Source organism: Neoarius graeffei, chromosome 3, assembly GCF_027579695.1.
Source record: "Neoarius graeffei isolate fNeoGra1 chromosome 3, fNeoGra1.pri, whole genome shotgun sequence".
Classification (NCBI taxonomy): domain Eukaryota; kingdom Metazoa; phylum Chordata; class Actinopteri; order Siluriformes; family Ariidae; genus Neoarius; species Neoarius graeffei.
The window spans coordinates 57736920-57749591 of record NC_083571.1 but is presented as its reverse complement, the minus strand read 5'-3'; the positions used below and the strand labels follow the sequence as shown (position 1 = coordinate 57749591).

The 12672-nt window shown below is 40.3% G+C and overlaps 1 protein-coding gene across 2 annotated transcripts in view; it reads right to left on the bottom strand.

Moving 5' to 3' along the window:
- The window catches only part of nrxn2b (neurexin 2b), a 1271620-nt gene that overhangs the window by 540133 nt on the left and 718815 nt on the right, over window positions 1-12672 (bottom strand). For both annotated transcript variants that reach the window (XM_060917059.1, XM_060917060.1), the window contains one exon: window positions 11515-11634. In XM_060917059.1, coding sequence (XP_060773042.1) covers window positions 11515-11634 — 120 coding nt within the window. The remainder of the gene's footprint in view (window positions 1-11514; window positions 11635-12672) is intronic.

Sequence of the window (12672 nt, the reverse complement as noted above, 5' to 3'; positions counted from 1 at the left end):
AAGACCTTCAACAAGTGGTCTTGAGACTGGTCTCAAGAACTACAACACTACTAACAAGAGACCAGAACAAACAAACAAACAAACAAAAAACAAAAGAAATAGTGCACCTCCTATCTGAATATAATGTATATATTTAATACAGTAGCATTATTATTCTTATCTCCAATTTCCTCATGTTCAACCATAACATTCTATAGCTGCCAACATGTAAAGATTTAATGCCCAGGTCAGACGGCAGAAAGACGCATGCTGTGACCTGCGATTGGTCGGGTGGCGACTGATCGCAGGTGGACGCAGGTGTTTTGCGTCAAATCCTTCATTGTGGTCAGACGTATTGCAAGATGCAGAGTTTTTAAGCTGTTACAACAGGGCGCAACCAGTCGGAAGCAGATGCAGCTAGACGCAGATTGATACAGCGCACAGAAAACCTTTAAAAAATATACGGTCATAAGACTGTTCGCAGGTTGTTGTAAACTATTTGCAGGTGAAGTCTGCATCTACCTGCGATGCATCGCAGCCATCTCTAACGACTTGTCTTCCTCTGCGTCAGCCTGCGTCTAGCTGCCACTACCTGCTTCAACCTGCGATTGGTCGCTCAAGCGTTGCACGACCACCTGCCTCTACATGCATCAACCTGCTATTTGCACCGACTGGAAGCGAATCGCAACTGAAATGCGAACAGATCATGATCCACTTGCATCAACCCTCCTCTACTAAAGACCCTCTGCAACACTCTGCCATTATCTGCGTCATCATGCATCGATGCAAGACCAGTCTTGCATCTACCTGCGATTTTGTTATCACAGGTAGATGCAAGTAGTTGAAAACTAGGCGCAGCCTGCCGTCTGACCTGGGCATAAAAGAAGAAAGTGGACATGTTTTTCTTTCAGAAACTTTGCAACACCTTGGTGACTATTTACACTGAAACAAGCTAGCTCCCTCTGGCTAGAGCTACCTATAAAAACCCAGATTAACAGGAAGAAAGGGAGGCCTAGCTGTGGTTTATCGATCCAGATTAAAAGTCAAAGAACTCTCACTATTTGATGTTACCTCTTTTGAATATATTGCTCTGAAGGTTGTTTCCTCCCCTCCACTGCTCTGCTGTTAGTTTATCGTCCTCCCAAAGCTGCTGCTGGTTTCCTGTCTGAATTTAATGAACTCCTCACAATGATCTCATCTCTTTGCCCTGCCATAATTGTGCTTGGTGACTTTAATATCCATGTTGACACTAACTGCTCCTACATTCTGAGTTCATCTCAATATTAGAATGTTTCAACTTGATACAGCATATTGACTTTCCAACTCACACTCATGGCCATACTCTTGATTTGCTCTGTGCTACTGGCTTGAATGATATCTCTGTCTCTGATTCAGTCTCTGCGTTCTCTGATCATAAGCTTATTGAGTGCAGCTTTCACATTTCTAGTCCTCCTCCCTCTGTCTCCTTTTGTAATATTAGGTGCGTCAACTCCAGTATGTTTGCTGCTTCTTTTCAGTCCTCATCTCTGTCTGACTTGCATAAACTCTCCTTCCCTGACAATATGGTTTCTCTTTATTATGACACTATCTCTGAACTACTCAATGATCTAGCCCCTTTAAAGAATTTGAGCCTCTCAGTCCTGTCCTAAGCCTGGTTCACTCCTGAGCTCAGAGTAATAAAGGCTACTAACCAGTGTCTTGAGCCTTTCTAAGAAAACTGGCCTTAGTGTCCACTCACAATTATCATCCCTTCCCATGCCATGACCTGATCTTCCCAGGCAGTCTCCTGTCCCAGTACTAACTAGGCCCTTAAGGTGCATTGGGTGGCACCGATCTCCATTTCTATAGCCCTCAGCCTCTTGGCTATTACATCGCTAGGGTTACAGTGGGGGGCTGGTCCTCTGGTAACTGCCAGAGAGTTCACAATTATACACAGAGTAGATTTATATGTATAGGGACACCCTAAATACTGCCTGCTCCAAGTATTACTCCTCCATCCCAGTTGGTGCTAAGACTAGGCAAAGACGACTCTTCAGGACTGTAAACAAACTCCTTGAACTCTCTGTACTAGCATGTCCTTGTCCAGCTGAGTACTATCAATTTTTTTTAAATATTCTTTTGAAAACAAAATCAACCAAATCTATTGGTGTTTTCCTTCTACTACTCATTCATCCTTCCCTCTTGATTGGCCTACCTCAGTTACAAAACTCACTTGTTTCATTCCTGTTGGCTCTTGGCCTAATGGTTAAAGAAGCAGCTTTGGGACCAAAAGCTTGCTGGTTTGATTCCCTGGGCCAGCAGGAATGACCAAATTGCCCTTGAGCAAGGCACCTAACCCCAGGCTGCTCTGGGTATGGCTCTGGATCAGAGTGTCTGCTAAATGCCTGTAATGAAATGAATCCATCATTATGTCTAATTCTTCCATCTGTCAGCTTGACCCTGCCTGTGTTTGTCTTTGATCACTATTCCAATTGCGATAGTAATAATATGTCTTTCTTCTGGCTCAGTCCCTACTGCCCTCAAACCTGCTGGAGTTACCCCTATCCTCAAGAAACCTAACTTGGATCCAACATCTCTTTCCAATTCCAGACCGATCCCAAATCTTCCTTTCTTCGCTAAAGTGATGGAAAGAGTCATAGCTACACAACTCCATACAGTCTCGTTTCTGTACACAGCACAGCACTGAGACAGCTCTTTTGCGAGTTGTTAATGATCTCCTCCTGTCTGCCAGTAGTGGTTCGCTCAATATCCTCCTCCTCCTTGCAGTATTTGACACTGTTAACCATGATGTACACATTTCCTGTCTTTCTTCTATTGGTATCATTGACATAGCTCTTTAATGGTCCAGGCTGTGTCTCACAAACAAACAGCAGTTAATCACACTACTAGTAGGTCCACACAAGTCCTCCACTTCTCCTGTTATGTGTGGTGTCCCTCAGGGATCAGTTCGTGGGCCCCTTCTCTTTCTAATCTATATCCAACCCCTTGGTCAGATTATTCGTAGCCATGGCCTTAATTTTCACTGCTATGCAGATGATATTCAATCACATCTCAGTACACTTCTACAGACTCTCCTCTTAATACACTAATTGCATATCATATTTAAAGCTTTGGATGCAGGAAAGCTTTCTCAAGTTAAATACAAACAAAACTGAAATTTTAATGGCTGACTGCAAATCCTTACTATCTCAGTCCTCCAATTTTTCTGGAAGTATTGATGGTGTGTTTGTTAATCCTGCTCCTGTTGTCAAAAATCCTGGTGTACTATTTGACCAATCACTTAATTCTGATCTCCATATCAAGTCCCTCACCAAAATCTCGTTCTTTCATCTCCATAAATAATATTCCTTGTCTCCACTCATTTCTGACAAATAATGATGCACAAACTCTGGTTCATGCTTTCATTATGTCCCACTTCTACTACTGTAAGTCCTTCTTCATCAGCCTTCCACCTAAATCTTTACAAAAGCTACAATATATTCAGAAATCTGCAGCTAAAGGTTTAACCCATCCCAAGCACTCTCATCGCCCCATCCTCTCTTGGTTACATTGGCCACCGTTTGAGTCCCGGATTAAGTTCAAAGATTTGCTTCTCAGCTTCAAAGCCCTGCATAACCTTACTCCGCCATACCCTGGTGAGGTCCTGACCCCTTACTGCCCCCGTTGCTCTCTCAGGTCTTCAACCAATAACCTCCTTGCTGTCCCACACACCAGACTTTCCACCCTGAAAAGCAGGTCCTTCAGTGCCATGGCCCCAAACTCACGAACTCTCTTCCTCAATCTCTCCATGACTGCTCTTCTTTCTCTACTTTCAAATCTGAATGAAAGACTTTTCTCTTCAGTGAATGACTCTTCCTCCTTTACTGCTTAATCTGCCCCCCCCCGCCCCTTCACTGACAAAGTGACCTTGGATTTACAAAAGGCACGATAATAATAATAATAATAATAATAATAATAATAATAATAATAATAATATTTATTATTATGATTATTATTATTATTATTAACACAGTTCTCATGATTCAATCTCAACCCTTTTAAAGTTCATTTTATATGGGGGGGTTGTCTGTGTGCATGATTTAATGGTTAAATGTCATTACTCGCTCCCAGAGAATGGCTGACCAGATCAATGGCACTGTCCCTCTCTGATCCTTTAGATAAGCTCGGAAAATGGATCTGGACAACAGCCATAACTGCTGAAAGCTTTTCAATAAAATTTGAAGAGACAACATGTAATTAATCTGTATTTTTCTTAATTGATGTAGCCATGAGGTTGTTGAGTACAATCACTAGCGTTTGTTTCATTAATCTGTTATTTTATACGGAAGCTGACACCATCACTATCTTAATCAGCAATTTTGACAGAAACCCGGAACCTTTTGAGTCAGAAGTTAAATAAACTTCTCAAAATGATGGCATTGGTTTATTGTGGAAAAGGTGGATGTATGTTTGCCATGCAATTGGACAACATCAGAAATTATTTATTTGTCTGGCTAATGTAGAAAATTAACCTGATTTTGATGAAACATTTTATTTTTACTTTAAAGGTGACATATTGTACCCCTTTTCCACACGTTGACAAAGTTCCCTAAGGTCTTAATGAAATGCCTGTGACATGCTTTGGTCAAAACACCACAAGGATAAAGCACCACAGCTTCTTTGCATGTGCTGAAGACCTTTGCCCAGTACTGTACGGTATATGATCACAAGTCTTGGCAAGAAAAATAAAAATTATACAACCCCGATTCCCAAAAAGTTGGGACAAAGTACAAATTGTAAATAAAAACAGAATGCAATAATTTACAAATCTCAAAAACTGATATTGTATTCACAGTAGAACATAGACTACATATCAAATGTTGAAAGTGAGACATTTTGAAATTTCATGCCAAATATTGGCTCATTTGAAATTTCATGACAGCAACACATCTCAAAAAAGTTGGGACGGGGGCAATAAGAGGCTGGAAAAGTTAAAGGTACAAAAAAGGAACAGCTGGAGGACCAAATTGCAACTCATTAGGTCAATTGGCAATAGGTCATTAACATGACTGGGTATAAAAAGAGCATCTTGGAGTGGCAGCGGCTCTCAGAAGTAAAGATGGGAAGAGGATCACCAATCCCCCCAATTCTGTGCCGACAAATAGTGGAGCAATATCAGAAAGGAGTTCGACAGTGTAAAATTGCAAAGAGTTTGAACATATCATCATCTACAGTGCATAATATCATCAAAAGATTCAGAGAATCTGGAAGAATCTCTGTGTGTAAGGGTCAAGGCCGGAAAACCATACTAGGTGCCTGTGATCTTCGGGCCCTTAGACGGCACTGCATTACATACAGGCATGCTTCTGTATTGGAAATCACAAAACGGGCTCAGGAATATTTCCAGAGAACATTATCTGTGAACACAATTCACCGTGCCATCCGCCGTTGCCAGCTAAAACTCTATAGTTCAAAGAAGAAGCCATATCTAAACATGATCCAGAAGCGCAGACGTCTTCTCTGGGCCAAGGCTCATTTAAAATGGACTGTGGCAAAGTGGAAAACTGTTCTGTGGTCAGACGAACCAAAATTTGAAGTTCTTTATGGAAATCAGGGACGCTGTGTCATTCAGACTAAAGAGGAGAAGGACGACCCAAGTTGTTATCAGCGCTCAGTTCAGAAGCCTGCATCTCTGATGGTATGGGGTTGCATTAGTGCGTGTGGCATGGGCAGCTTACACATCTGGAAAGACACCATCAATGCTGAAAGGTATATCCAGGTTCTAGAGCAACATATGCTCCCATCCAGACGACATCTCTTTCAGGGAAGACCTTGCATTTTCCAACATGACAATGTCAAACCACATACTGCATCAATTACAGCATCATGGCTGCGTAGAAGAAGGGTCCGGGTACTGAACTGGCCAGCCTGCAGTCCAGATCTTTCACCCATAGAAAACATTTGGCGCATCATAAAACGGAAGATACAACAAAAAAGACCTAAGACAGTTGAGCAACTAGAATCCTACATTAGACAAGAATGGGTTAACATTCCTATCCCTAAACTTGAGCAACTTGTCTCCTCAGTCCCCAGACGTTTACAGACTGTTGTAAAGAGAAAAGGGGATGTCTCACAGTGGTAAACATGGCCTTGTCCCAACTTTTTTGAGATGTGCTGTTGTCATGAAATTTAAAATCACCTAATTTTTCTCTTTAAATGATACATTTTCTCAGTTTAAACATCTGATATGTCATCTATGTTCTATTCTGAATAAAATATGGAATTTTGAAACTTCCACATCATTGTATTCCGTTTTTATTTACAATTTGTACTTTGTCCCAACTATTTTGGAATCGGGGTTGTATATAGCATTGTAACCACTAGCAGGTGAAGAAAATAACATTAATTATCTCATTACAATGGCACTTGTCAAGGGGTGGGATATATTAGGCAGCAAGAGTTCTTGAAGTTGATGTGTTGGAAGCAGGAAAAATGGGCAATCTGAGTGACTCTGACAAGGGCCAAATTGTGATGGCTTGATCACTGGGTCTGAGCCTCTCCAAAATGGCACATCTTGTGGGGTGTTCCTGGTATACAGTGGTTAGTACCTACCAAAAGTGGACCAAGGAAGGACAACAGCGACAAGGTCATGGGTGTCAAAAGCTCATTGATTCACATGGGGCATGAAGGCTAGCCCATATGGTCCAATCCCACAGAAGAGCTACTGTAGCACAAACTGCTGAAAAAGTTAATACCTTTCTGTTTTATCCAGCATTAACTTTTTAATGTTGAAAAAAAGTTAGAAAAAAAACCCCAAACAATTTGGAATGGAGCAGATGGTAACATCTCATTCTGAATGACTTTCCAATAACAGCATGCCCTGCTGTGTTTTATTGTTTTCTTATTATGCCTAAATTTTAAAATGTACATGCAACTTATGGGAAATTAACAAACACAGAGTCACCCTCTAGTCTTAATCACATGGGCAGTGCATAATTAAAAATAAATAAAAAAACATACAAATAAATATATTATTAATAATAATAATAATAATAATAATAATAATAATAATAATAATAAAATTAAGCAAGTTTTAGCATGCGAGAGAGTTGAAAACTTGTCTCCAGCTGAACATGTCTGCACCTGCACAAACCATTGCTTCTCATTCAAAATCTTTCTGTCTCTGTCTCTGTCATTCACCATGGCTACCTGAGCTCATCATCTTTCACTTCAGAGAATGTCACGAACCTTCTCATGGTATAACCTCAGAAAGGAAGTGCTAAATCTTGGACTGAAAAGACAAGTCCACACACAGTTAATGTGTCTGGGTCTCTGGCTTGACAAAAGTATTGAAACAGAGGCAGAACCAAACAACAGTGTGATCTGAACAGAATGGAAGAGGTGTGTGTGTGTGTTTTATATTGAAATGGAGAGACAGAGACTTGGACGGATCTGCAGTCATTGTGTTGTTATGCATGAGAGCACTACCGCAGAGCTACATTTTTATTTCAACACACACACACAAAGCTCTGCCTGACCGCATCCCTCCTGACACCTCAGGGAAGCGAGAGATGAACAAAGGGAAGGATGAAATTGAAAAAGCACAGAAAGACGAAGAGGATCGAATGTGACATTCGGAGAGAACAGGGGACAAAACCAGATAGAGCATGAAGTGATAGAGGCAGAGATAAAGAACATGAAGGGATGAATAGCAATCGTGATTCTTATTTAAAGCCATTTCTGGTGTGTGTGTGTGTGTGTATATATATATATATATATATATATATATATATATATATATATATATAATGTGTGAGTGAGTGAGTGAGTGAGTGAGTGAGTGAGTGAGTGAGAAGTCACATTTTTAACACATGAATCTGCATGTGATTCCGTGTGTGTGTGTAATCTATTTGCAGATGAGCTTGTGTCTCACACTGTGGCAAAGCAAATTGACACGTCACTCAAACCAGACTTTCGCTGAATATTAATATTGCAGCTAGTCATTTGCGTGTGTGTGTGTGTGTGTGTGTGTGTGTGTGAGGGTGATGATGTGCTGTTAAGGGGCAGGGTCCTGAAATTTGACAACACAAAGAACCAATGTTCTCTCTGCGCAAAGTCAATATTCAACTAATGTTTGAATGACCCGACACCACATGGCGCTCTCTGCAGTACAACAAGTCTATACAGTGGCTTGCATAAGCATCCCCCCACCCCCTGGAACTTTGCCATATTTTGTTCCAATCTAGAGCTGAAAATGGCTTCATTTCGATTATCAGATGATGTATTACAAGTCACCCTGGTGTAAACAACAGATATTGAGATGTGTACTGTAAAAAACAAAAATAACAAAGAAGAAAGACCATCTTCAAAAGGAATAAAAAATTGACAATCATGAAGAAAAGGAGGACAGAAAAGTGGAAGTGATTTTTTTTTTCTTTTTTTCCCTGAATCAGGACAGGAACTTTCATTTAAGGTTTTATTTATTTATTTTGAGGCAAAAATAGTTAGAAATCCTCACCATCAACATCAGCAGAAGAGCAAACACATGCATGCAGTCATTTTAAATCATACACAGATAAGAAAACCAGAGAGAAACCAACAAATGCATGAGCAATTCTATTCCAGTCCACAATTTTACTCCCCATTACTGGAATTCAAATAGCTTCTACATGTTCAATATTACTGAATGGTTAAGTGAATAGTTCCATTTAGAACCAAGCACAAATGTCTTGGTTGCTTTTCAGAGGTGAAAAAATCATAAATTCATTATGTAAAAGCTCCAGTGCGCTGCCAAGTCATGCGTTTTGGTTCCCCAGAAACATAATTGACTATTCAAAAAAGTGCTAATGAAATGACTTAGCTACAGACTAAAGGAAAGAACCAAGTGTGTATGATTTTTATCCTCATCTAGCAAAGTTACTAGTGTAGTACGTTGTGTTTGCGCATTTGATCAAAAAAGAAAAAAAAAGTCAGCAAATCATTGCCCAATGTTTCAGCAGACATAGTGCCTTGTTCTCATATGGACTCTCAAATTTGGGCACCTGCCAGTTCTCTTCCAGCCAGTGCTCTCTCTCTCTCTCTCTCTATGTCTCTCTCATACCATACAGCACTTACTAATTGGGAAGTGTGAAGACCAACACATGCTTCCTCTGAAACATGTAAAGCCATCTAGAGCATCTTTTCAAACTGCTGCTCCTGCTGCTTCACAGAGCAATGTAGCACACTCTGAGGAAAGCACTATCTGTCCTCTTCTGCATACATGAGCTCACAAAAGCCTGCAATTAACTAATGGTGATCATTATTTTGAAAAAAAAAGAAGCCTACACATATTAATCTGCCTAATTAGCGCTGCCTTGCATGACGCACATAGTGCAGTAGGTGGTGGGATTAGGAACCAGTAGCTCATGCTATAGTTATAGTTACAGCATCAACTTGTATCATAGCACTGTTAAACACGTTATGGTGAAATATACATACCGAAAGAACACTTTTGATTCGCAAATGTCAATACGAATTTTGTTTTTATTATTATAATTTTTAATTGGTGCAGTGGGCAACTATAGTTAATCAGCGATAAGGTGCGATACTCACTGCAAAAGGTAGAAGCACCATACAAATGATAAGCAACTTTACAGTGAGGTTGAAGCATCAAGGCACACTTAAACTAGAAGGACACTCGGGGAGCGCAGACCTCAAGGACAAGAACAATCATTGACTCTTCAACTGCAACCATTTTGTGTGTCTTGATATATTTCCAAAACTATTATAATTATGTGCCTACATGTATATCCCGGAGAATTCCTGTTACCCTTGAATGTGGATTGTAATATCAAATCGTATTTCTACACTGGCTATATTTTGTCACTACTGAACTTCCACTGGATTTTAAGCTGTATGGCATTTTTGAGCACAGACTTCCAACAAGTCCCAATGGCGACCTTGCACCATTCAAAAAAAGTGAAACTAAATTTGTGGATCTGCCCCATGACTCGGATCCCCTCAAACATTTAATTAACAAGTTCTTCGTTCATCCATGCTACACCCTTCCACGAAGTTTCATGGAAATTGGGTTGATAGGTTTTGTGCAATCCTGCTTACAGACAGAAAAACAAATGAACCCATAGGTCACTCATAGAAATGGCCCATTTGGTATGTTACTCACCAAAAAAGTTACCTGAACCAAAAGTTCTTGCCTTTGGTTGTTGTTGTATCTGCCTGCCAAGCATGGGCATCCTTGTGAATATATCATTATGATGTGGACATGAAACTAGCATTTGTTTTAGACCCAAAACTACAGCCACAAAAATGAGTCTGGATATTGACCGACATAGCAATTAGCTGCTCATTCATAGTAACTACCAAGTCACGGTTTTGCTGATCACTATGACTCATCTTATTTCATCACCACCAAATCTTGAAGCGGTTTAGCCTTTGATAATCTATTGGCAGCCTAATAACCTTGGACATGGCTCTGCTTGTCCTGGGTGCCTGGACTACTGATTTGTCCACCCCTCCAATAGGTTCCTATGGTTAATATGCAGTTTTCTCTCTGATTTATGTTTAATAGTTTTTTTTCAATGCTTTTTATATGCATTATTCACTCAGACAGTCCTCGGTTGTATACCCATAGATTACAATGCTTTCATGTATGCTTTAATATATATCTAGCTGGACATTGAGAGCTAACCATCTTACAAATCTGAACAGAATTCCCTTTTCTCATCGACAAAGTCACACTACTCTAGTAGGGGAGTGTGTGTATGTGTGTCCAGGCTTTCAATTATCTCTAGATTAAGTCTGGCATACCAGATGGGAGATGCCTAAGATCCAATTAATCATCAGAATAAATCAGCCGGTTAAAAGACGTTAAGGAATTAGCAACAAAACTCCCAGTGCACAGTGGCTCGATAGAATTATCAAGTCCAAGTGAGGCAAAAGTCTAAAGTTGACTTTCCTCCAACTCTTTTTAAGGACTTTTCAGAGCAGCTCAGCAGGTAGCTCGCACAAAGTGAGTTCAAGTCAGTTTGCCATTTCTGATTACCGAAGCCAAGGTAGCACTGAGCACTTCAAACGCAGCCTCATATCTCTTCCTACAAACCTTTCATCCATCTTTTACTTCTGCTCTTCCTTGCACTCTCAGTTTCCCGTGAAATTTAGCTCCTGCCTCGTCATAGTGATGCCCAAATTCATGTCAGGACCAAATGGTATCCTTTAACAATCACATCAGATGTGATGTAGATCTCTTGCAATTTGTAAACCTATGAACATGTTTCTGAGCTGGACAAAAAGAAGTGCCAATTCAGTCTGCCTGGAACAGAAAATCCATTGATGCTCATCATTCCTTTTCTATTCTTTCATCTTCTATGTCTGACTACAAAACAAGAGGGAAAAAAAGTTGTCTATGTGGCAATGACCAAAAATGCTGAATCCTGATATTCATCTGGCAACAAAACCAAATTCTCTTAAAATCTCTCCAAATCTACACCAGCTCCATAACCAAATTGACCAAACGCCAGTAGCTGGCCAGCAGAGTGAACAAGGAAATGGAAAACTCACGATCGCTGCAGTATGAGCCTCCATAGGACGTCATGCTACAGTCGCATGAGAAGCCCTCCCACTGCTGCAGACACACCCCCTGATTATGGCAAGAGTCCTCCGTGCAGGTGGTGCTGGGTCCTTCACATACAAAAACACACACTGGTACATTAGCAATCAACCGATGTGGATACAAATTAACACGATAAACATGTGTTTATAATTCCACATGCAACCTTTTATGGATTTCCGTGCACCTATAAACAAACATCAGGTGCAAAATTGTATCATGCTAAAAAAACATTAAAAAACATTAAACAACATTAAATAACATTAAAAAAGCTTGTTCCAATAGACATCTACTGTCATAAAGGCTGCTTTTGTCAAATTTGATGGCAGCTGTCACATGATATAGTTGTGTCAACTTGAAAACTGACATAAGCCTACATAAACATTACAAAGGCTTATTCCAACAGGTGTGAGATGTCATAAAGGCTGTTTTGTCAATTTTTTTGTTAAACTGACATAACACCTATGTTACATGACATAGTTATGTCAACTTGACAACTGACAGAAACCTACATAGATATTACAAAGGCTTATTCCAACAGCAATGAGTTGTCAAAGGCTGTTTTGTCAAATTTTTTTCTTCAGTTGACATAACACCTCCGTCGCATGACATAGCTGTTATGCCAACTTGACAAATGACACAAGCTTACATAAACATTACAAAGGCTTATTCCAACAGGTATGAGATGTCATAAAGGCTGTTTTGTCTTTTTTTTTTTCTTAAAACTGATATGACACCACCGTCGCATGACATAGCCATTATGCCAACTTGACAACTGACAGAAACCTACATAGACATTACAAAGGCTTATTCCAACAGACATGAGCTGTCATAAAGGCTGTTTTTGTCAACTTTTCTCTGAAGCTGACTGTGGCAGCGGGGGCGTGGTCAAGCGCCGGTCTGTGACAGGAGGGCGGAGTCAGGGAAGGTAAGTGGCAGAATCACGTCACCTGAGAGCAATTAACCTGTTTGTGTGTCTTCCCAGTGACTGCGCCCTATATCAGGAGGGAGAGCGAGAGCAGAAGGAGCTCAACCCTGAACCAGACGCCGGTTGTGTGTGTCTGTGAAAATTATTGTTAGACTGAAAAGTGTGGCAATAAAGCCAATTT